Here is a 26,371-nt window from a genome sequence, read left to right as displayed (position 1 = left end):
CGTGTCTGTTCACACACTGGGTTCGTTGGATTTGCGTGTCTTAGGGTTCAATGAATTTGTAATCAATTATATGATGAAGAAATATATTGAGACATCAATGTTGATGTAAACTTCTGGTGTTGCTCACTGTAGAGTGAGCAAGCCCTCGGGAGCCCTTCCCAGCTGGGCTTTGAGGAGCTCTTACTGTATTGAGTGTGGTGACTGTTGTGCTGAGAGGTGACCTTCCCCTCTCCGGGGAGGAGGTTCTGGCGCTTCAGCGTGTCAGCAGCTACGTCAGCCCTCTGATGGTCAATTTGAATTTAAATTGAATTTTGAAGTCGCAACCTCCCTGGGTTGCTACTAACCAATATTAACTGATATTTTACTATCCCAGACTCATATCTGACGGCACTCGCGGTATATTTACAGCTCTCCTCGCAGTACTGTGTTGTCCTTAATTGACTGTAGAAAGTAAGACTGTACCGAGGGGCACAGGAATATTCTCTAAGGGCATGAAGACCTTTTAGTAATCTTCTGTATCACTTACGGGAACTGAAATTCTTTAGAAGATTTACAGTGAAAATCTATCTGGAGGGCCCAGAAGAGAATGGAAACAAGGCCCTTGAGTATCTTCAGTCACCAGCAACTTTCCTCTTTTTTGGTGAGGGTAATTTAAAAAGGCAGCTCTGATGTTAGCGAGGCCTGTACTGATTGAAGGAAAAAAAATAAAGATTTGAAGAGTAGTGATTTTTCAGTGAATAGTGTATCCCTTTAGATAATGCTGTCTACTTTTTGGATGTGTACTGTCCCCTGTGCCTGGGACAGTACAGTCACATTACAGTGACTTACTGAACATTAGCTTAGTACCTATTACTTGCTCTGACACAGCTTCTTAGAAGCCAGCTAGCAATGATGAGCATCCCTTTCCTGACATAATTTCATGGATTTCAAACAACTTTTTCATGCCATATTTCCTTTCAGTGTGCGGGTTTCCTCAAAATTTTTGCTGGGCCACACACATCATATTTTAGAAATCTTTGCAGGGAAGAGCTCATCTAACATTACCTTGTCAGCATTGATTCCTTTTAGCTAGAGTGCAAAACTATTTTCAGCCCACTGTGCTGGTTATTTTTAGCTCCATTAACCTCTTGACTGAATGTAAACATTTATTGAGGGTTACCTCCCTTGTTTGTCCAGTTGCTTCAAAGGTTAGTGAAAAGTGGATGCCTGTTTGGCCTCTTTTATCCTCATTAGCTGATTCTAATTGTTCCCTAAGAGATCGTGGTTTTGACCCTGTTTGTCCTTGTCAAATTTGTCTGGTTATGGCATGTAGGAATATGAAGACTTTAGCAGAAACAACATTTTCAGGTAAAACTCATCTACCTGGTGTGAAGACGTTAACAATATTGCAGTCTTGTTATATGCCATCATTTCCAAAATTTGAGGTTCTTGTTGTATGGTCCTGTGTTATGGACACCCAGTTAACCAATCCTTTTGATATTACTTGGGTTGTAGGTGGAATGCCCTGGTAGGCATCAGAGTAATTTGTAACGGTTCGCTTGGAGGGAGAAATAGAGTTTAATTTGATTTTTGAAGTCTTATTTTTAAGCACCTGTAATATTGTTGCTACTGTTTCATGAAAAATTTTGGAACAGACTTTGGAGTTATTCAAAAATGTCAGGTTGATGAAATCAGTTGCCACTTTATTAGTTTTTAAGAGTTAAAAGAACATAAGAAGGCACCTTTCTTAGGCTGGAAATACTCCTAATACACTGTAAAAAGCCATAATATAAAGCAGTTAAAGTCTCCCACATTTTATGAATGACCAACTAAATGTTACATTTAAATAAATACTTTTATCTTCTGAATTACAGAGTGATTTTCCTAGTACACTCTGAGAGTCAGAGCATTACCATACTTTACTTCAAGAAGGGTGGTGTCCCGAAGGTAAAGAACTATCGTGAAGACCATTTTGCAGTGCCAGCAGTTTATTCTGTGTTAAGCCAAGAAAGCCCCTTTTCATGTGTCTTAGTGGATCTCAGCTGTGGTTGTATGATCAGGACAAAGGACTAGGCAGGTCTCAAATAGGTATCAGGTAGACAGGTCCCAGACTTCTCAGGTTATATCAGCACCTTAAATCCCACAGACACTTAGTGCGGATTCGAAAGCACTGATGTAATGTGCTCAAAGCATGATATCCTGCTTTACAAGCGGGTTGCCGCATTCTGCACCAGCTTCAGCTTTCAAATGGATTTAAAATGTAGCCTCAGGTATAGCGCATTGCGGTAGTCTAATCTTGAGGTGATAAAGGCATGACTGATTTAACCATAGCTTCTTGTTATCTTGGACCAGGGTCTTTTCATTTTAACCATTTTAGGGAATTGGCCTTTCTGGAATCAGCAAGCTTGCTTCAATTCTTACTATGTAATAAGCCACAACAAGAACAAGCCTTTGCCACTGGTGAACATCTCCTCTAAACATGTGAACCTTACAAAACTCTAGAGCCCCAAGAAATGTTACCGTGGTCCATAACAGGCGTGCTGACTCATCTCACAGCTCATGTAATATGCCTCTGAGGTACTTCAAAAGAAAGTCCTTGCCCATCTCCCTTAGTTGAGCTGCCAAGCTTTACAAGCAGCCAGGGCCTTGTGAAGTTTTGCTTTTATATTAAAAGAAGTTTATTTACATATCTGTACAGCTTGGGAGCACAGCTATGGGAGAGTGGGAGTTTCTTTTGAGGTGTCCACCAGTTCTTCTCAAATAGCAGAGCTGTGAAAAGAAACACCCTGTTTGTCCTCCCGCCTATCTCTAGCAAGTAGTAACCACTCACAGCTGCTGAACAGATTACAAGTTTTAGTGCAAAGCTGATCTGGAAGGTAATTTAGTGATGTCCATTTAGTTTTTTTACATTTCACGCAAAACTACAAACAGGAGACTGCAATGTGGACTCACATCATGACTGCTGGTGCTCAGCCTACCTGGTTTTGCAGAGACTCCACAGCAAAACGGATGAGGCACCAGCTCTGTCTCCTGTTTTTGTCTAAAAACAGGAGCAGTGACGTGGGACTAAGCCTTCAATTTACTGAAGGAGAGATTAATCTCCAAGAGAAAATCATACAATATCTCTGCGTCTCGTTTCTTGCTCAGTAGTATGTGGTTAAGTGTAATCCTTTCCCTCACATTTTGTTTGTCCTGTCTATGTAGATCGTGTACTATAGCCGCCTTAATGCAAATATTAATACCATACAGAGGGGAGGAAAACAAAGAAATGTCAGATATCTGAGAAGAAGAAAACCAGAAGTAAGAATTGGATCTTGTAGAAAATCAGATGTCCCTTTATACACATAGTAGAAGCTTTTTGGTTGGTTGGTTGGTTTTTTAAGCTTGGTATCTTGCTTAAAAAAAACATGTGTTTTAATGTTTGACTCATGTATAGCATACTTGGAAAAGTCCACTGCTTGAGTAGTATTCCACTATCAGTTGATTGCACTTGGGATTACCAGAGACTAAGAGCAAATTTTTATCTGACTATAAAAAGCACATTAATGCCTTGACTGAAATGGCAGTTGGAGAAATTCAGCACATGGTAGGAACATGCCTTGGTCTTCCTCTTAGTTATTTCTTTGCAGTTATAGTTGACATGTAATATGTACTGATTTGATAATTGAAGCTATTGGGCTTCTTGATGATTTATATGTGAAAATAAACAAATTAAAAAAAAAGGTTTTGTTAACTGACCAATAAGAACATGGCTTTAAATTCAGATTTTAAACCCATGCAGTAGAGATGACTTCGGCATTGTAAAATTTCACATAATCAAACACACTGTTATTTCTGCATTTACTGTACAAAAAGCAATATTAGAAAGTGAGACATGTCATTTCTCTGTTTTCAATATCTATGTATTAAGTAGGTGTGTTGTTACTAGTTTTCATATTCATTTTTACTAATTTCATTCTTCATTTCGATCTACTTTTTTCCGACACTTCTGAAAAATGAATAATATAGTATAGTAGAGTGCGTATAGAAAAACTTAATCATTTATACAAAAATGCAAAATATAAAATAAAAATTAAGCAAGAAATACTATATTTGGTAAAACAGTATTAGAGAATAAAAGGATCAAAAACAACTGCAAAAATATGAAGAACTGTGAAGTTTACTACACACATCTTATTCCAACATCTCTATCAAAATACTGATGTGTAATAGTATGTTCTTATATGAATAAAATATTTTATATATCTTAATTTCAATAAATCTTTTCCTGTATATTCAGGGAATGTAATATGTACTATGATAACGTCATCCGTAGAACAGTTTTAGGTATTAAATAAGATCAGAGCATCTGAAATATCCATGTGAATATATGATTTTCTATGTCTTGATATTTTGGAACTCATTTAATCATGTGGAATATCACAGGTGTTGCAGGAACCAGATGTAGAATTAGTGATGGAATTAGTGATGGAATAGAAAATAATAGAACAAGCTGTCTTATAAAAGGTTGGAATGTCTTGGACAGGATTATATCTCAGATAAGGAAAAGGGTTACTCCGGACTTTTCTATTGTACTTTGTACTCTGTGTTGTTGTTTTGTGTTTGGTCTAGAGAGCAAGAGTGGTGAAAGACAGAAAATTAAGTGGCATTTCAGTACCACTTACAAAGTCAGGATTATACACAGGTTTTTTTGCTATTTGATTAGTGAAGGGAGTTAAGTGTAAGTAAGTTTGAAGCCTCTACCTTATCTCCTCAAATTCCAAATTCTCTAAATATATCATCCAAAATATACACAAGAGATGGTTTGGTTAAGTGTACAACTCCTTGCTTGTATGCTTTGCAGAGCAATGCATGTCATGCTTTACTTCTCTGCATTTGAATTTATTCATACAACTTCTTTTACAGTCTTTCTAGAGACAAAGAGTAGTGCATCATTAGCATTATTATTATTTCAACCATAGTAAAATCGCACATCAACACTTAGCAAAAGGGGGAAAATTACATTATCCATTCAGAACAATTTCCTATGATAATACAAATGTTACCCAGGACAGATCTTTGAAATGGATACTGATTCTTTAAATTCTTTCCTGCCTGTTTCAGGAAATAGTGAGATCCTGTTGATAATGAAGTACAATGTGTCTAAAGTTCACTTCTAAACACTTGGCTCTTTGCTGTGAAAGTCATCTGCATTCCCTTTATAATTCAGAGCCACCAGAGATCTGCTTAATCTTGGAGATCTGATCCAATATCATTCAGAAAAATCCTTGATAATAGTTCTACCATTCAAATCAATGAAAGAACTAAAGCTTACTGCTTGTGTCTTCTTAAAAAAAATCTCGAGGCTGGGGAATAAGACCTTGGCTTATGGGTTTGGAGATTTTGTTGTTTGCAAATAAAATGATTATTACTATTATTATTCAAGTTCTTAATCAAGGCAAGCAAATGGCATCTGTTTGTTATCATCCTTCCTACAGAAGACAAAGGCTTCAGTCCCTATGGTACTGACGGCTGGCCCCAAGTGGTTGCTGGATGTGACTTGGCAAGGAGTAGAAGACAACAAAAACAACTGCATTGTGTACAGCAAAGGTAAACACAAGGCAATTTTTCTCTTACTTTCTTTTGCAAAGTATTAGCATCAAAATATACCTGTTACATAATAGTTAGAGAAATAGACTAGTTTGTTTTCGCTTGTTTTAAATTATATTAGTTTGCATTCCTACTTTACCAGCACATTCCCTTTCCCTTTCCCTTCCCCTTTTCCTTCCCCTTTCCTTTCCATTTTCTCTTCCCCTTCCCCTTTCCATTTTCCCTTCCCCTTTCCCTTTTCCTTCTCCTTCCCCTTTCCATTTTCCTTTCCCTTCCACTTCCCCTTCCTCATTCCCTTCCCCTTTCCTTTTCCCTTCCCCTTTCCCTTTCCCTTCCCTTCTCTTCACTCTCCCTCTCCCTCCCCTTCTCCCTCTCCTTCTCATTATAGAAAAGCCCACATTGTGTGTGTAATGTACTCAATGTTTTACAAACACAGAGGGGCATAAGCTGACATAAGACATACCATCCACTTCTCTCTGAGACTTAGTGCCTCTTGGGAAACCTCAGATCTGTAATTATACACTTCAAATAAGTGAATTCTTTCTGACATTTTATATGACATACCAGATTGCATTTTTATATGTTACATTGCATTGCAGATTACTAATTGAAATCTTAGTTTATAAGAAGGATTCAAACTTGATTGCACTATGATAAAAAGTCACATCAGCACGATAGCAGAAGGTAAGTGCAACTAGATTTCAGGGTTGTACCTTTGACATTGCAGTATCCAGGGATGTTCCAGTTTCTGTGTGACAGCAGGATGTGATGATGCTTTAGTGTAATGTAGTGACATACTGGAATGCATGTTGTTTCTGTTTTATGTGAATTGTCAGATTTGCTCAAGTGAATATCAGCTTTTATCAGATTCCCTCCCCGCTTCAAACAATCTACATCTAAGCTACTGCATCCAGCAGCTACTTTGGCTCAGATGCGGAGGCACTGAGTTCAGTCCATAGTACCCTGGACTAGGCACCATGCTGTTTAGTCAGTCACTGTGAATGTGCTCTGTACATGTGGCTATAATATCGTTATAGTATGTTATAAAAGCTACTTGAATACAAGGAATAAGAGTAACCTATTTAGTGTAGCTGTTCTTGGCATTCTCACTGAAGATCAGGTTGCAAAACAATGACTTTCCTTCCTAGTATTTCAATTGCCAAACTCAGCACTTTGTGAATACTTCAGAACACATGCACTGTTCTTGTTTAATTTCTTTTAGGTTTTATTTCTAACCAAACAGACCTACTGAGATCAAAGATTTGTTTGCTGAGGCAACCTAGTGACCATTTCAGCATACAAGCATACAAGCAAATAAGCACCCATATCAATATATTAACATACAAAACACTAATCATAACATCAAAGACTCCTAAAAACTTACTAGAAACAATTACAACTTGTTCCTATAATCATTGCAATTTATACACTTATAAGAGGATTGCTTTTAAACTGCCATAAGCCTTTGAAAGTTGAAACGCTGAAAACAGGGAATTTGCATGTTAAAAATGAGTTGCACACCAGGGTCTTATAAATTCTTTCTATTATAATTACAGAATGCCAACATACTCATTTTGCAACCTGAAACACCTGCAGTACTAGAGAACTGGGATCATATCTAAAAAGGGTTGAGCTGCCCTTCCTTTGCAGCTTTCTGATTGCTGCCCAAGTGAAAGAAGTTGCAAAGTGTTCTGAGTATAATATAGTGATGCCTTTTTCATGGGTACAAAACTGCAATTTGCTATTCATAGTATTGAATACAGTTCATAGGCAAACTTTCTGCAACTTTCTTTTTAATGTAATGAGAAATTTCTTCTACACCAAAATACAGCTTCTGAAATTCCCATAGGATGACGTCTTATCAAGTACTATATTCTTTCTGTAAGTATTGTAATACTTAGCACATATATACCAATAAGACTTTTCATCTTCAAAGTACTTTCCAAACACTAACTAATTTATTATACAGTTTCAGTGCTAGCTGTGTGATTGAATCTATTGAAATATGAACTTTTTCTTTCAAATAAAAAAAACTTTCTTCAGTTTGGCACAATCTAACAGGAACAAAATGTTATTCTTCTTATTCAAATATGCTGCATCTTGTACTAATAATGCTTATTATTTTAGTACTTGGTAACAAAATATTGTGTGATAATTGTATAGCGTTTGAGATAATTTCCAGTACCTATACCACACAATGTAGATGCATATTCTGAATGAAGTCAACCATAAAAACATGATAAAAGCATGTTAAATACCTTCAACTTCAATAAGAGAATGTGGAAAATAAGGTACAGATGTGCTTTGTCTTCACTGTCTTTTGTTCATCTCTTTGCACTTTGATTTGGCTGTTCTTTTGTTCGTAAAGTACCTACACTTGCCTTGAACCCTCTTGGGAAAGAGTAATTGGTTTAGATCACAAAACAATGTCAAATAGAAGATGGTAAAATAAATAAATACAATAATGTTTCTTTCTTCAATTTGTATCTCATCATTCCAGGTTACATTGCCTTGATTTGTGTTAGCTTTCTGTCTCCTATAGTACCATTACCTCTAATGAAATGGTGTCAGCTGTCATGAAGTTGTAATTCTATGTTATTTTGCAGTTGCATGTGTGTAATTTTGTTAGTTTGTTTAGCAATGCATTGTTATTTCTGAAGGCAATTAGCTGAACAAAATACGTAGAGTTGTTCATGTACCTGATTTGGTCACCTGGGAGCTGTTTTTCTCACTATACCCAAGATAAGATGAGTAGACTAAATTGGCAGATTTCTAAGAGGAAATAAGTTGGAGAACTGCCTAGCATTCAATGCTACTGGTCAGTCAGTCGCTGACTTGGAAGTACATGCTGTATTTCTTTTCACTCTATTGTGGTTATACCTTTGAGAACAAAATTTTCCCAGCTCTTTCGCAAGAGCATAGCAATGTCATCTTGACTTCCAGTTCATTTGAAGATGCAGGCACTGTAGTCACCCACATATTGCACACAGAAGAATCACAGGGAGACTTTCAAAATTGAAAGAGGAGATCACTGAAAGTGAATCTGAGACAGCCAGCTAACTCCCTATTTGCCTTGAAAAATCTCCATAATATTTTCACTAGGTAAGTAAACATGGAAAGTGTGTGTGTATATATATGATGCACATATATAGGACTGCATTGCTCTGTTTACACAGTGGAATCTCAATTCAGGTTTATATAAATTTGTGGATTAAGAAACTTCAGTTATCGCAATTTATACATCATAGTACATTTAGAGTGAATAGCTATGAAATAATTATTCAGCATTTGAAAATAATTTTATTTAGTCTGTAATAACATATTTCGATCTGTATTCTTTAAACCTACATTACAGCAGCACTAAGATTATTTAGAAAAGGGAAAACCAGCCCATTAGTAGCCATTTTTACAAGCTCTTATACAAACTGGTTACATTCAGGAAATGTGTCATAATTCTTTTTTTTTTTTTAAGAAAACATTTACAACTATAATTACATAAAAAAGCATGCTCTTTTTGTTTTAATATTTGTATAAAACTTCTCTCATGTCTTGAAAATAGAATGTTCAGTAATTTAAGAGCTCTTCTAGAGGTAGTATCTGAAATTTTAATACAGATGTTAGCAATTGCACTTTATATAGATCTACAAATATGTTCTTTCAAAATACAGCTACAGAGTTTCAGTAATTCAAGACAGAGATACATTTGAAGGAAGTATTCATGCATGAACTGTATGTTCATTGCAACTTAATGTACTTGAGAAACATTCATGCCTAACGTAAAATTATGCACCAGGTTTGGTAAAGGTATAAAACCAGAGACAGGAGTCCAGTAGCAGCCTAGGAAGGGACAGGGGTGTTAACTGTAAATCTTCCACCGGCAATATAAGGGATTTAAAAAAAATGAAATAAGACTGAACAGAACAGAAACTGTGTAAAAAAATGTTGTTGCCACAGTCTGGAAAACATTCTCACGTAACACACGTTTTCATAGATACTTTTTAAGCCATTTGTGTGAAATGTATGGATACCGTATTTTTAGTGGCATTGTTAAAACAGGGTGCCTGTACAAATATTTAGCTGTGGGAATTATAAAATCATAAGGCGATTAAGTTAGCTAGTTGTGAAATTCCAATATTGCTTTTTAAATGACTTCAGGATATAGGAGGTGCTAAGGTTATTATCTGTTATCAGGAATACAGCGGAATTGTACGACTGGATAATAACTAAACAACTGACACAATGTAAAATTACATTATCAGTGTGTTAAAACAAAATTGCGCCCTAAAGGAGTCTACATGCCAGCTCAGAGCTGCAGTGTAATTATGCTTAACTCTGATAATTAAAATACAACGGAGATCAACAGAATCATTTTCATTAAGAAAATTATTAATGATGGTGGTATAGCAGTAATTGATTGCAGAGCACCACAGGATAACTCTGTGCAGGAAAACCAACACGTTTAATATATGTCTGGGACCGTTTGGTTGTGTTGCCTAACGCTAAGCGTGCTGAAAGTTCAGGTGGGAGCCGCAGCGAACGTTGTTTCGTGCGGGAAGCCGAAAACGGCAGCTTTTGGGCGGGCGGCGGGCGGGCAGGGGGCAGAGCGGGGCGGCAGCGGGCTGGTTCTGCGCCGCCGCTGCCGTGATTTCCTGCGGTGGTTTCCTTCCCGGTCCGGCCTCCCCGAGGAGGCGGCCGGCAGGAAGAGAAACGTTCTCGCCCTGGTGCTGTTCCAGGCGCGCCGACCACACGTTCGTAAGCGGCTCCGCGGGCGACGCTGTTAATTGCCCCAGTGGTATTGAAACGTGCTACCGAGCGCTGCAGAAAGCCTCTGTTCCTCCGTAAGAGAAATCACAGTCAGTGCCCGCTGAGAGACTATAACCAAATCCTAGCTAGAAAGGATGTTGCCTAAGGGCGAGAACCAAGAATTCTCATTTTCTTTTTGTGAGCACAAACACAGGGGGAAATATTCTGGGGAGCGATTCTCCGCCTAGCTAAGCGGTGGGCGCGTGTTGTTCAAGCAGATGTTACTTTTGAAAGCTGCCCAAAAAAGTCTCTTCTCCAATCACAGTGGAGAACAAGCCTGCTAGGGTGGATTTGCTGGATGAGATTAGTTAAAATGACAGCTGCCCACACTGAAACTGTGTCATGTAGCTAATTATAAATAGAAACTATGGAAGAGGCCAAACACATGGGAGGGCAGAGCAGAAGTCAGGGTGCCAGGCGCCTTCGGCACAGGTCTGCGCTCAGCTTGGTTAGCACCCGCCATGGAGGTGTTGGCCAGTCGTTGGTGTATTTTAAGTCAGTAAATAACTAATTGTTTTCTTACTTCACTAGTACTCAGGGTGAGTTAATTATGTCATAGGGTGAGTTAATTATGTCAAGCTATGAAGACACAAATGCTGCAAAAGGGTTATGTGCCATTACTGCTAAGAATTGAAGGTAGTTCTTAATTAATACTGCGCATTTAAAGTAAACATCTCGTCTGCTTTTACCTTCATAGAAAAAGGCCATTGCTGTAAGAGAATTATTTTTTTTTCCTTTAATGACAGAGAACTGCTTTTCTTAATTGCTCTATGAGATCTTTGATACTGTTTTTTCCCCTGTGAGTGATTTTTCGGCTTGCAAACAAATACCTAAATACCTTTCTTTTTCTTTTTTTTTTTTTTTTGTTTTTTTTTTTGTTTCAATTTCAGGCAATGTGATGGTACATTGCTCCAAAGATGTACAACATCAAGGACCCTAATGAGACATGGGTCAAACATTAGAAGGGGTTTAAACACTGCTGCATTAGGATATGAGTATATTTTCTTTTGGGTCAGGTAATAAATTGTTTAAGAGGCCAAAGGTTAACTTGGGGTATATATTTCAGACTGCAAAGGGCTTTTTTCCACACGTTATTAAAAGTAAATTTTGTGAATTTGCTTAGTCTGTTGCACACGAGCAGTGTTTTCTCACTGCAAAGGCTGCTGCAGGCATGTGAGTCCCTGTGGATGCCTCCGTTAGCAAAACCAGGTGCTGAAGCCTTCAATGGTGCAACCAAATTTTGTTGCTCTTTCATTGCGCATCAATGGACTGTATGGAAGAATCCAGTTAAAATGCACTATCAAAATGCATCTGAGGTTCATGCAAATATCAAAGATCCATGGAAGACCTTCTTTTACACTTATTTCTCCATGACACTGAAAACTATATAATATTCCTCAAGAGAAGTAGTGCTTTCAAAAAATATCAGAACAGCACCAAAATCCTCCTCAGTAGTTCATTACTTACCAGCTTGAATGGGACCCTCTATAGTCCCTTGTCATGAACCAGTAGGGAAATAGGCCCTCACGGGAAAAGTGTCTCATACAGGCAGACATAAAAGCAGGACAGGCAGAAAAGTGCTTGGCACCATTCATGTCTAGTTTTGCAGGGACCTTGAGCAGGCAGGATGCCTAATGAAACTATTGCAAACAAACTAATGCAAATCAGTTTTGCTGCTTTTTTCCCTGACTGCAGAAGGAGACAGGATTTTCCCCCCATGACTATTGATACTTGACTGCAGCCCCAGAGTTCTGTATTTAATTCACACAAGAGAGAAGGAATGATCCCAGCCTCAAAAAACACACAAAGCAAAACAGAATGACCATACTGTTTCCTCCTTTTTTGTTTTATACCTGTACAAGTAGATCCAATGGGGGATTATCTGCTTTAAGGAATTTAGAGGCCAGGGCCTTGTAGATGATCTTAGTTATCTACAAGAATAAGGTTATTTTGTGCATCTCTCCTGAATTTCTGTAGTATTTATCTAATAGCATAAACATAATTATTACATGCCCTCTAAATTCTAAGCCTGTAGATAATAAAAGGAAGATCACAAGAAGTGTGTCTGCATTTCCCTCTTCAATATGAAAATGCTTCACTTCATTATTGGTGTGTTTCATTCAAATAGCGGACAAGGTATTTTTAGGTTGTTCTCATTAAGGTAGTGTATATAGCTTTTTTTTCTTTGCTCCTCTTGTCTTCTATTTTGTTGTTTATTTCATGCTTTGAAATTTACATTCTTTTTAATTTGAGGAGGAAAAATAGGCAGAATACTGACATGGTTTCCACAGAATGATACATTTTGGGACTGAAACTGTAAAAAGCTGTAAACTAACATGTTAAGTCGACCACTCACTTATTAAAATAAGCCTATTCTGTATTTCACGCTGGGTTGTAGTGAAAAGAAATATAGCTTCAACATTCAGACTTGTTTGCGAACGAAAAATGCAAGTATCAAACAGTGATTTTTGTTCTGGTAGTGTGTTTACCCCCCATTTTTCTAAGCTGATTGTAGTAGAATTGGTCATTTAGATATCATTTTAAGAAAAATACTGTCAGTATTTTCAAGATATGACATAGATGCTAAATGTATTTTATTTTCTTTTCAATTAGCATGTTTTTATTTTTTCAATCTGTTATGCTAAATAACAGGAGGCCTGCAGTAAAATACAAGCTTCCTGACCCCTGTGGCTCACAGTAGTGTTGCCTCTGTCATCTTTCCTGTAAAGCAGAAGGAAAGAAAAAAAAGCCCCCAAATTTGCTGAGCCACACATTTCAAGTTGTCGACAACCCCATCCATGAGAAAACAGAAGAAAATATATATGCACTCTGTCCTGTCAAAAGGCTTTCGCCTTATCTTGAGAGACTGTCAGGGCAGGAACATCATGGAATGGACAGCAGTCTATTAAATTAATAAGCTGCTGGATGGTGTCTGGAGAGTTATGATGCTCCATAAATCCAGTCTGATCATGGTGGACAAGGTTTAAATCTGCAGTCTTCTAATACACATCCAGTTCCTGTATTGGATTTGAAGTTTTGTGCTGGAGACAGAGATAGTCCTGCAGCTTGTGAATTAAGATTTATCATTTTTTCATACTGTTTTTTTTTTCCACTTCTTGACAAAAATGAAAACACCTTAGGGATCCTGGCAAATGTTACTACTTGAAGTGAAAGAGCTGTTGTCAAGGTGAAACCATGACCTAGAAGCCTAAAATTAAACCTTGGTCATTCTTTTCAGCAGCTCCAGCAGTGCTGCATGTAAAAGGTCTATATGGAAAGAAACATGGCTAGCTATATCTGCAGCCTGTTTTATAGGAATTCCTGTCAAATATCCCTACTGTGTGTTTATGGCACAAGACAAACTTACGGTGGCAGGTGCAGTATGTAAAAAGGAAGGGAAAAAAATCTAGAGATACATTCTTCACCCATTATAGGTCGTTGTGTGTATCACTGATAACATGATCTAAGGCTTCAATGTATCTTACCTCTAAATATATTAAGCCTGATGGTAATAATTAAGGGAAGATTCTCCCATGATGTTCAAAGAGCTAAGTTTGCAGGAAAATCTTTGAGAGGTGTAATAGTAACATCAATGTTGACTCTGTAGTGCTGAATAATTGCCTGGAAGAGAGCCTAGGAATCATTTTGAGTGTATTTTGTCTCTAGCTGCTTACAAATAAGTCAGTTATGATCACACAAAGGACAAAATTCAAACATTCAGTTGTCCATGTTTAAGACAAGGACTTGTGTCCACCCAAGACCTTCGGGCTTGTGATTCCTTATTGGGTCACTAAACTCATAGTCTTATTGCTCTGGAGACTCGGGGTGGTGACTGGTGCTTGCGTAGCCGGTGGCACGGCTGCCATCGCTAACTTCTCAAATTCTCTCACAACGTATCAGATCTTACCCAGTTTATTTATTGATAATGCTGAGAGTTTTGTGTTGCTTTTAAAAGCAATCCAGGCTCATTTTTGTTCTCGTTGTTAAATTAGGAGCTTAAAGAGATTTCTTGGCATTAAAAAGGTATAAGAACATTGTGCATGTTGAAAGAAATGAATAGCTCCTGTTGCAATATTGAAGAGACTCTGATATGTGTTTTAGACTCAGAAAAGTAGATTCAGAGCTGAAAGCAACTGAAAAAGCTCTTCCTGGTGCGTAGGCTTGCTTAAAAAGAAAGTGTGATCAACATGTAACCCTCAGACACATTCTTACATGCATTTCCATCCACTATCTTCAGGAAATTACCTAACAGCTGCAGCTAGAGATCACATGCAACTGCATCCTAACCTCCCTATTGATCCCTGGGATCCATCTGTGTCCTCACTTATCTAAAGATCAATTTCTCCCCTTTTTCCTGCTGTATCCCAGCCTTGCTCCCTGCTGTGGACAGAGGCACTGAGGAGCCAAACTTCACAGGACACTGTGAAACTGAGGTCAGCAGCACTGCTCCAATTTATTTTTCTTAAGCCAGTGGAAATTTCCCACGGTTATTTTGGGGGGGATTAATACCATAAAGGGTTTATGGTAAGATGGGAAGAAAGAGAATAGAGGCTAGGGAAAGAAGGAGAAGGAGCAAAACATGTCCCTTGCACAGAGACCGGATGCTCCACCTAGTCTGAATAATTACATCTTCATAGGTTAACAAGATTTGAGGGAAAATATTATGAATTTGAAAAAGAATTTAGAAGACAGACAGTCTTCTAGACTGTTTAGAAGACAATGTTTAGAAGACAGTGCTAGCTAACATTGTAAAGCACTTGAGAAAAGTGCTAGTATTAGCTTTACATATTACAGGAGAACACTAGTTTTCTAATAAATTGATGAACGTAGAAGATGACATAGGGGAAAATAACATCTTACATTTTAGGGTGTGTAAAACAATATAGAAAGCTTAGATTATATAGAAGAGATACATGTTCAGTCTTAATTAGACAACTTTAATAATTGCTGCAACTTCTTGATTTAAAAATAGAAATATGTGATCAGGTAATTCATGCTGTACCCTATGACATTATTATGGTAAATGGAGTATTCTTGTTTGTAATAGTGGTGGTATAGAAACACACACAAGTTGAAAGTTTGCTTTTACAATTGAATGTATAAAAATAATGTGATAGCAAAATGTCATTGAACAGTAAGGACAGTGCACAAATTACTGAAGATCAGAACAAATGAAAGACAGTCTCAAGAAAAACAGGAATCAGTCAGTTAGCAGGAATTGACTGAGATGCCCTAACCTTCAACTCGGAAACTGTGATGAAGTATTGTGGTTGATACAGTTAGCTGAAGCAAATGTTCAGAAATGTTGGAATGCCTGAGGCATGGGGGAGTAGAGCTGGGTGTTTGGCCAGCCAAAAAGATATAAGATGGGCAACTGAACTTAAAATATGATATGAAAAGGAACTTCTTTGCAGTAGGAAATGAGGGGGGGTAGCATCAAGTGATCACTGTGCATCTTTTATTAATAAATTGTTCTTTTAAATGTGAACAGGCTTGCTTTTATGGTGGCTGCATGTACATTTTAATGCATTTAAATTATGAGAGGTTTAAATGCATTTCAAGTTACAATTAAATGAAAATTTAAAATAAGACTGACAGATTGCTAAGGCTAAGCCAGTTTTATGATTAAGGTTCAATTAAATTATATTTATCATTGCAGCAAATGAAGTATAAAATCACAAACAATGATATTTTTCAGTGGCTTGCTTTGGTGGAAAGTGTAGCCTGAAGTATGACTTCAAGACTTTTATCTTCCATTCCCTCCTAAAATAGAAATTAATTAGGGCTAAACAAGAGTTGGCTATGTTCAGAACCCCATCCCGAAAGTCTTCCGTGGACCAATGGTCCAGGAGCAATTTGCTAAGAAAGCTGCTTTGAGATGCAAAATATTATGTATTTTATGTGGTTTTAACTAGATAAATTAGGGGAAAAGTTGAAATTTTAATGATTTTAAAAATGAACAGTGTTTGTTGCTTTCGTGGAAGCCACTTTCAGCTGTTCGCACTGTCTAAGAAAATACGCTGATTGTTTTGGTTATATAACATGTGAATCTTCACATCATTCTGTTAAACTCCTTAAATACAGTCATGCCTCTTGTCATGTACTTTCTATTTAAATCTCTGAATGTCATCAGCTTTGTAGTGAGTCAAGGAAAGAATACTTTTTTGTACATGCATGCTATTTCTCATCATTCCATGTGAAACGGGACAATTTTCCAACTTGCCATGATATAATGATCTGTCTCCTATGTGTATGGTACCGCTCTGTCTTTAGGATGCACATTACAATTACTAATTTATTTTCCCTTCATTTTAGCCTACAGAAATGTATGTAAAAGAAATGACATTCTTGCATTCTGTTTCTTTGGTTTGAACTTAGTTACATAATCTAGGACAAAACGTAACAAATGGATTAACTCTGGAAATTGAGTGACTTGACTTTTTTTGGCATATCTAAAAACAGATCCACAGCCTCGCAAAAATTGACGTTCATTCCCAAACACCATTCCTCTGCTTTATAAAAGTGTTCCTAAGTGACGTTAAGCAGAAAAATTAATTTCAAATCAATTACACATAAAAAGAAAAATCGATAATATATTCAGCGAGAACATTCCAAAAAAGTGATGAGCTGATGTATGACCTTCTTCTCTATAAGAACATATGTACATGTTCAGCAAAGCTAAGCATGATCCTAGAGTTAGCACTTTGATTTTTACTGTGTTGCTAATTATCACAAATATGCAAGGTATAATTATTTGGAGAGAATTCAGGTCCTGAGTCAGGGAAGTCTCCAAAAGCACACATTTAGAAGTGCTTTCCCTAACAAGAGCATTTTAATTGGGAATTTTTTAGACTGTTAACCTGATACGTGTGAAATCTAAGCGTAGGTCCTTAAGCTGAAGATACAGAAGAAAATTCCTAAGTTCTGGGCTGCCATTTTGGTGTGTCAGTTTGGTATGTCTGCATCATGCTGTCTCTGAGACTTTAGCATGTTAGAAGAATCAGTAGGAGATGATTAGCTGAGGTTTCATTTGAGTGCATTAGCCTGACAGACAACCATTAATATCAAGTAGCATTCTTTTCTACTCAGAGTTTCTTTTCCTTCTTTCTTTCTTTCTTTCTTTCTGAAGGAAAGATGGGTCAATTTGCTTTTGCAATTGGCAGATTTCAGCTACCATTATTAATAATGTTGGCTACTGGGGAAAAAGAAACATTATCTAGCTTTTACCAGTAAATATGAATCTAATTCTCTGTTTTGGAAATGATCCTATCAGATTTCAGCTTTATTCCATGAATCATACATCTGATTTATCAAACTGTGTCATATTTATGTAGTAATGACTTGTCAGATATTGGTAAGAGGTTGGCTGTGATTCATACAGCAATGAATTAGCTAGTTGTAGGCCCCAAAATTAGCCAGTTGATATGTAATTCAGTGTTATACCCAGTTGAGCGTAATGAAAAAAGTGTGCTGTCCCTGAGATAGATTATTTGTTTTTATATGGCATCTCTGAGAAAAATACATTATTTGTTAAGTTAAAGAGTTTTGTCGAATAATACTGTAAAAGGATGATACAGAAATAAGCTCTACTCCAAGAAACTGAGTACAAGAACACTATTTTCCACCCTATAATTTTCCTCATTTGTTTTCTTCATTTGTTAAAATCTTCTGTTTTACACCAATTCAGGTGCACAGAGAGAATGTCCAAAACCAGATGAACCAAGTCTGTCTAAGTGTGTACAACATAGCATGATAATTATCAGTAGTGAAAGATATTGAACTCTGCCTGTAATAGGCAGGAAAAAAAATAGCCACAATACAGGGTAAGTCATCAGCAGGGACTGATTTACAAGTTCCCCATCATTCCTTCATCATAGATGCTAAATATTTTGTAATCAGTTGGTCTCTTTGGCAAATTGAAACACCAGTGATGCAGGACTTAGAGTTCAGGAGATAAAAAGGAACTGTCGGAAGTAATTGAGTCCCAACATTATGATAATGTAGGGTTACTTAATTACATTTGCTTTTGTTCTCTTTTGAAAATAGGATACATCGTTCTCTCTTATTCAGAGTCTATATAGTAGTCTAAGTGTGATAGCATAGCAGTTGACTACATATAGCCAGACTAATAAATAAGCTTTGAAGAGCAATGGTGTGCATATTGTATCTTAAAAATCTTTTGAATACTCAGAATATTTCATATAAAATAAAGTAGTTGTACAGAAGAAGGAAGAACTTTCATGTAATATTCTTCATGTTTGAGCATCCCAGGTGGTAAATGCCTGAATCATGGCATTCATACTTGAAATGCAGGGGGATTTCTCTTGAGTGGAAATGTTTTTATAATACTTCATAATACGTGCAGTAGCACTATACATCCTTTTAAGGCAGGAGGTAAGAAGCAAACATTTCAAGCATTATTATTTAGGAAAGGTTTGGGTACTTAGCAAGTCTCTTTATATCTGTTCCTATAAAGAGTCAAAGACAGTAAAGAGTTATTTGGAAGTATATTAATGAACTGTTGAAATGTAACCACTCAATCAGCCAGGTTTTTGATAACTGTTGTATATACTTGGAGTTGAAGGTACTGTTGTGTAGCATGACTGTATCTCATCTGGTTTCTGTAAGAAAGTGAATTTTTTTCTCAATTTATTTTGGTGCCCTCTTTTTTCATTTTTCTTTGTACATGATTCTTTCTTTAGGAGATTTAGTATTAAACACTTACTTTCTTATCCCCTGTACAACTTGCTCTGAGTTGCTTGGAATTTGAGTGCTTTCCAATCATTATTTGGAAAGGCATTGTAAGCTCAGCTAGAAAAAATGCAAGGTAAATTTGTCATAACTCTGTCATAGAGGAAAGAAAATAATACTTGAAATATTAGAAACAAGTTTAGGGGATTTCATTTGCATCATGTAACTCTGAATTTGGATCCTAATTCGTACTTCCCCAGAAATCACTGACAATCAGATTTGGCAAGAGGTTGTAATTCTTGACTTGACACCATTTTTTAGAATTGTACCCTTTCCTAATTCATATATTGGTCCAAACTTCAGGCGTTATGTAAATTTATTAGTCAGGGGAGATTGTGAATACTTGTTTTTTTTCTTGGAGAAAGGAAAATGCATAAAGGCAGCTGAATAGAGTGAACGGTCTAAATTGTCAAATTGTTTATAGTTCTCTCTAATACTTCTCAGGTTCTAGTCTGCTGGCAGTATAGTTTCAATAGATGTACTAAGGAAAGCTCTAAGACCAGCTTTGACAGGTTCCCCCCCCCCCTTCTTTCTCTTTTCATCCCTGTGGGGCTCTGTGATTTTTCATAGCTGGACTAAAGTTGTGTCAACGGGAGACTTGCACCATAAAGACTGAAATGTTAAAGAAAGCTGCGAGGAACAGCTTTGAGGCAAGGTTTCAAGCTTTGTCATCACGCTTGAAGAATTTTCTGTTTAATGTACTGTAATGCAGTATTCAATGGGGACAAGTTTAATTGAGTTTTACACAACCCAGTTGGGAGTAGCGCTGCAAGGTAGGTGATGTCTAGGTTTTTAATCTTCCACTCCAGAGAGGCTTGTTGACGAAGTGGTTCTTTCTCTTTGTAAGAAAAAAGGGAAGCATGAGAAATGATACATCCGTGGATAAAACCAATTGGCAACCCCCAAAGGAATGAGGGCGATAAGGCGAATCCAGCACTTGTAAGAAATAAAAGAATCCAACTGTTCATTTAAATGAGAAACAACATGTGTGATTGAGGAGGCAGGGAGGCTGGTCACGGGAACGGGGAGGAAGAGACTAAGAAACCGAACAGCTCATACTCGAGGTCGGCGTCCCAGACAAACAAGCTCGTGTTGCTTAGGTGGATTTCAGGAGAGAGAGGTAATAAGTGTATTTTGTAACGAGAAGAGGAGAGTCGAACATCTCTTGCACCAGCAGAGGTGGATAAAGTGGCAGGAGGGAGGAAGCTGCTGTTAGGCAAGCCCTGCTTGAAAAATCACTGTGCCTTCCCCGAGGCCTAGCACAGGCTCTCTGTCAACCAGCATAAAAACAGCGCTGGACCCTGTCAAAGAGAAAGTAATACCTTCTGTGTAAGCCTTGGAGTATTAAACTGTAGTCCTGTTCAAGTTACTTCTGCTAGAACTTAAGCAGCTGAAAGGATAAAAATGCTTCAGACAATGTACTGGCAAATCAGCTCCCCGTCTTGGCTCTGCTGAAACCAGAAATGTTCAGCTATTCCTGAAAGCAACGTCTGTGTTTTATTTAAAATTCTGCTCTTGCCAGTAGCGCAGTGCTCCTCATCGCAGCGTATTTTAACTGTCACCTGTAACGGGATGTTGATGTTGTTCCACTTGTTCTGCCTGCAGGTGTTCGCGAGGTGTAACGTGGCAGGCGAGCGCGCCTGTTGGCTTGCTTGCTCGTTTTGCCCCTGCCGGTGTGTTTGTTCGGAGCCATTTTCCTCCGCGCTCTGGCATCGGTCGCCAGAGGAAACGGTCTGTTGTGTTTGGGGATATTTTTGCCATCTTAACATGAAATCTCTAGCTGCGCTTCCTCAGAACCGAGAGGAAAAGCGCGCTGTCCTGCTCGACAAGCGCTGCCCGCAGCAGGGAGGCCGCGTTTCGGCGCGCCGTGCCGGCCTTGCTGCCGCGCCGGCAGCGCCGGGGAGAGGCGGCGGCGGCGGCGGCGGCGGCGTGAGGAGCGCCGCCGCCCGGGGGGACGTCGCGGGCTCCCCCGTGGCAGCCCCGCTAACCTGCTAGGCCGCCCCGGACAGCGGCGGGCGGAGCAAACGAGCCCCCGCGGTGAGTCTTCTGTCAGCTCGCCAGCAGCCCCGTCCTTGCCCGGACACAGTGGCCTCAACGCCCGCTCGCGGGCAGGGGAAGCAGCCGGGGAAGCAGCTAGAACGGCGGTTAAATGTATAAATACAGTACGCATGCAAAGGATAGAGCCGAGCAAATAATTCACAATGAATAATTTATCTGACAAATTTAGCCTTTTTTCTGCTCATGAAATATCCATGAACAGATCTGTGATTTGTAACTGCAACCTTTACAGTGCATTAGCATAGTTTTTTTTTTTTTTTTTAATTTAATTTCCTTGTGTAGTTTGGTGTAAAAAAGTAATTCCGTGTTATTAATCATATTAGCATTTTAAATAGTCCAAAAGTAGGCTTTGAAGTTCAGCCCTCAACTAAGCGAAGGGACTGAAGGAGATAGGTGCTGCAGTTGTTTGTCCAGACCCATTTTTCAGTAGGCTAACTTCACAAGGACACATCCCATTAATTTTTATTTCAGCAGCCTCTCCATTCTGCATAGAAAAGTACAGAAATGTCAGTTCCCTTCATGAAAGTAAATATTGTAAACAATAATGTCCTCTGGAGCACGGCCCTCAGATGGAAAACTGAGGGGAGAAGGCTGGGGCAGTGGGGAGCTGCAGCCGCAACTTTTGTGAAAGCAATGCATGTTTTGAAGGATTTTGTGGTGTATCTCTTTTCAACCCAAAGACAGCCTAACACGTAGGGTATATGCCCCCCTGTAGCCTGACAGTGCCATCGCTTTGTGGGGTGCATGGGCTGAAAGCGTGGGGAGAAATGAAAGCCTTGTTTCATAAGGGCTTAGCAGAACGTGAAGCCACTGTTTTCAAGATGAATTGCTTGTGGTTACATAAACTAAAAGCCTGGGATTTTCTGAGGTAAACAGTTTGAAAGTGTAACATTAGCAGATATGCTTACTGAAGATTCTTAGAAAATACATTTTTTGCAGTACCTGCTCATATGTCTATTCTCATGTTGCATCTACAGTCAAGCAAAATCATCACTATTTACTGTGGTCTAAAATCATTATAAGTTGCTACTTTCAGTTAAGTAGTAAAATGAAGCTTTCGCAGCCCTGTTAAAAATACAGTTAGACATTTTTGTTATTGACAGTCTTTCCATTTGTTGAATTTCTCCTATGTTTCCAAAATTCCCAAAATGTTTTTAATGTTTCCCAAATTTTTTCTTGATGCATGTAAAAATGTAATCTCAAAAGAATATTTAATAAATAGGAAGGAATATAATAAAACTGTGAGCTATTGGGAAACTTTAAGTGGGACTACTGCAACCAAAATAATTCATGTATTCTTTCTTCAACATACTTTAGGTTAATACATGATTTGTGAGGCTCTCACAGATTCAACATATAGCTTTGGTCAGAAGAACAGCTGTAGAGATATAGCATCTATCAGGTCAATAGATCTGTATTTGGAATTAAATCTGTAGCCTTTGCTGGAAAAAAAGGTGTTTACTATATTTCATTTTTGATGGGACTGCAGAATTCAATACAGCTAAGAAAGAATTAACTGGATTTTACTCATATACAGCCTCATCAGAATAATTTAATAAATTCCAATCAGTTTTCTATCAGTGCAGACCTACTGAGGGCACTGAATGCCTTCAACAGCTCTCATTAAAAAAGATCTAAATTGGACTTCAGAAATACTATACTTGGTGATGAGTGAAATAGAAAGAACACAGCTTGACTTTCAGAGCTGGGATGAGTTTACAGAAGTCACTGTTATATATTATAAATGGGTCCACTGGATGTAGGTATAATCAAAATGTTATGAGAAGCCCAACCTGTTTATAATAGGCCATGACTAAACATAATAAAAAAATAATTCAGTAATTCCTTTTTTTAGATATTACATAATAACAAAAAAAATACATAAGACTTTCAAAACAAATTCCACTTTAATCAGTGAACATTGAATGAAGAAGAAAAAAGGAATTTTGGCTTCTCTTCATTTTGAAGGCATAAGATAGCTTTGTTTGGTTGTCAGAAAAATAGTCATAAGATATTCTGCTTGCCTTCTTTACGAGGCTGTGCCAAGGAAAAAACTCTGAATGTTCTCAGGGAAATACTTATACCTTCCTTAAAAATGTTGATGAAGGTAGGTCAGAATGCAAGGAAAGAAGCTACTGTAGTAACTCCTCTGAAATATTCCCAGCTGCCAAGATCCAGAGCACATTTATTCTCATATCCATCCTAATATGAATGTGAGAATCCATCCTAATATCTATCTCATAGCCATCCTAATTCATTCAAAAAATGAATGCTTAGCCTCAGTGGACATCCTTGAGTAGATGTGGCCAAAGACTGGTAAAAGTAAATCTAAATTGACTTTCGTGGAACTAGGATTTAGCTCAAACAGCAGAGTTTATCTTGACTTCCGTCATAATTTTGACCTCGATCCTCTTCAGCATCCCATTTGTAAAAAGTTGTAATTCTGCCATTTCTGTGTGGAATATTATTCTGGGGTGGAATAAGATGAGGAAATGGATTTTCTGAGTACTGTCATACTGGACATATTTGTTCCTCTCTCAAAAATGGAAGTGCCCTTATGGTTCTGTGTTTGTCATTTTTAGGGGAAAAAAAAAATACTGTGCCCTCATATAAAAAATCCAAAGGATTCTAGAGAACTCCTGTGTATTTTCTTTTGGTCTTTGATTAGATTGAAGTTGAACATTTTTGTGAAGTGGGCACCTGCCGTGCTACAAGACGCATCTCTAGCCTTCATACAGACATATAAGCAAAAATTTGACATGGATCTCAATCTTTTTTAAGCAATAACAAGATTTCACAGTATTTTCACTTCTCATTCCTTTGCATGTAAATGGTTTGCATCCAAAGGTGACAGTTGCATCCATACTTGCAAAAGTCAGGGTAACATGGTGCTTTCTCTGGGACACGCTCATTAGAGAAGGTGTTCTAGGCATCACCTATAGCAGTGATGATGGAAAGGAAGGGACTACATCTGCTGCTATACATACTGCTTCGGAAGGAAGATGTGGGTTCTGTGGCTTGCCAGAGATTAAGTAAGGGGTTAGAAGAATAGAAAGTGAGAGCAGTTGTGACCTTGACTAAGTGAGAGGTGATAGACCTCAGGAGCAGATTGGAGGGACAGTTTTGGGTAGCAGAAGTGAAGAGTTGCGCTTGGTCGAGTTCAGCGAACGTTGAGGGCATGACTTCAAAGAAAAGGTACCTAGTAGGCTGCAGGGAGACCTGAGTGGGAAAGTCACAGACTGTACTCAGGAGAAAAGTGTCCTCCTGAAACCTTCTGCTAGTGGGATGATCGTCTGATTTAGTAATGGGAATTATTTCAAGTTTTTTCAAGCCTGTGCTTTAATACCAAATCGCTGAATTTAGATTGATAACTCTTGAGAGCAGTGCAAATGAGAACTAAATACCTATGCAGCTCAAGAATTTTGTTTGATTGTTTTTTTTTCTTTCTCAAAAATGACAATAAAATAATATTTAAGATAACATAATTGGGTAGGAATCAGCAGGGCTTAAATGCAATCAAGTCTATAAAGGAGGAATGTGGAAGCTGTTAAAAACACGTGAAAACATCAGCCAGAAGCACAGACTGCAAAGATGAAAAACACACAGGGAAAGAATAAGAAAGTGAGAATTTATCTTTCCTTTAGAGATGATAATGTCAGCAGATCTACTATTAATGACATAATATGTAATCATGGATGTTTCCTATAATACGTGATATATATTTACTGTTACATATAATTATTTCTGATAGTCTCTTGATGTAATCTGAAACAAGTTCAAGAACAAACTCTAAAAAGTCATATATGTAAATATTGACTCTGAAGTCTAATAGTGATCTCACCTATCCAAGTTACTCATTATTTCATTCCTTTAATTAAGTGAAGATCAAAAGATAAAGGTGGTAATATACTATGAAAAGAACAATTTTTTACATGAAGTTTTACTGTGGCATTAGAGAGTGTGTCTTACAATTGCTTTCTGGAAAAGAATTGTTTTCTTTTTTTCCCCATCTGAGTTTTGAAGTTAGTGTTGAAATTGCAAAATCCTTTCATTTTCATTTTTTATTCGTGTTTGTCTTTATTCTTATGCATGCTGCTTTAACCTTTCTCACTATATTTTTTTTAAATGGGAAAAGTCTGGATATTTAGTTTGTTTTGTTAAAACTTAACAGATTATTAAGCCTGGTTTTTTTCCAAATTAAGAGAGCTTCATCTCCATTTAACATTAACACTGGAATTTAGGAAAAAAGAGTTCGAATGTGAGCTCATCTAGCTGTAGTTCAGACCCCTAAATGATGGCTTAACATTTTGAGCAGAATTTAAATTTATTCTGTCATGTTTAAATTCTTTTTTAAGATTTTTTTTTAAATGAATGATAAGTTTTCCACTGAAATAGAGAACTGTACATTCTTGGGGTACAGCCCAATTCTGTTAATAATATGTGTTGCAATTGTTAAAGAACTGCAAGGAATGAATGATTCCCAGGAAATGAACAATGGAAAATATGGGTGCGTTAATCAATCCATTTTGTCTTTCTTTTGCCAAGAAAGAAAAGTGTAAAAAGCAAGCGTGCAAGCAAGCATCATACTCTCTCTGATATTAAAATCTATGGGAATTTGATGAGATAAAAGAAATGTTAAATGAACATTCTTCCTCTAAACAGACATGTCTAGAAAGGCAATTTTAGTAGTACAGCAGTGTAGCATTTTGTTTTTTCTGCAATAAAGCCATCAGATCAATAAAAAATTATGTAGCAGATTATTATTACACTGTGCTCACCATAGCTCTAATCGTAAATAATACAGCAGTTATCCTGGTTATATTAATTATAATTAGAATGCAGATAATGCAGACGGTCTTTTATTACTAGAGCCAAATCAATTTTCCAGTGTTATTCAATGCAAGGTCACACAAAGTTGTTGAAGCTCTTAGACTTCTTATGAAATGACCTGCATATGTAAGAGAGGGTTTGGCTCAGCTGTGCAAGACACATTGACTGGGAAGTGCATTGAAATAATTACAGCCATGAACTCTTGCCTATAATGGCAGAATTTCATTTTATAAAGTAAGCATAGCTGTAATCCAGGCTCCTTTATGGTGGGAAGCCTCATAAATCTTTCAGAGAAGACCAAGTCTTTCTCTTATTTGTAAAGCAGAAATCAAAATGAATTAGTTTTAGTTGTTATTCTTTC

The 26,371-nt window shown here is 37.6% G+C and overlaps 1 protein-coding gene across 2 annotated transcripts in view; it reads left to right on the top strand.

The window, feature by feature from the left end:
* Positions 1-26,371, top strand: part of ZFPM2 (zinc finger protein, FOG family member 2) — a 313,230-nt gene that overhangs the window by 201,565 nt on the left and 85,294 nt on the right. For both annotated transcript variants that reach the window (XM_062570439.1, XM_062570438.1), the window contains one exon: positions 5,457-5,568. In XM_062570439.1, the coding sequence (XP_062426423.1) occupies positions 5,457-5,568 (112 nt within the window). The remainder of the gene's footprint in view (positions 1-5,456; positions 5,569-26,371) is intronic.

The sequence above is a fragment of the Rhea pennata genome, chromosome 2 (genome assembly GCF_028389875.1).
Source record: "Rhea pennata isolate bPtePen1 chromosome 2, bPtePen1.pri, whole genome shotgun sequence".
In the NCBI taxonomy this organism is placed as follows: domain Eukaryota; kingdom Metazoa; phylum Chordata; class Aves; order Rheiformes; family Rheidae; genus Rhea; species Rhea pennata.
Note: the sequence above shows the minus strand (reverse complement) of the source record. Positions and strands in the feature narration are given on the sequence as shown.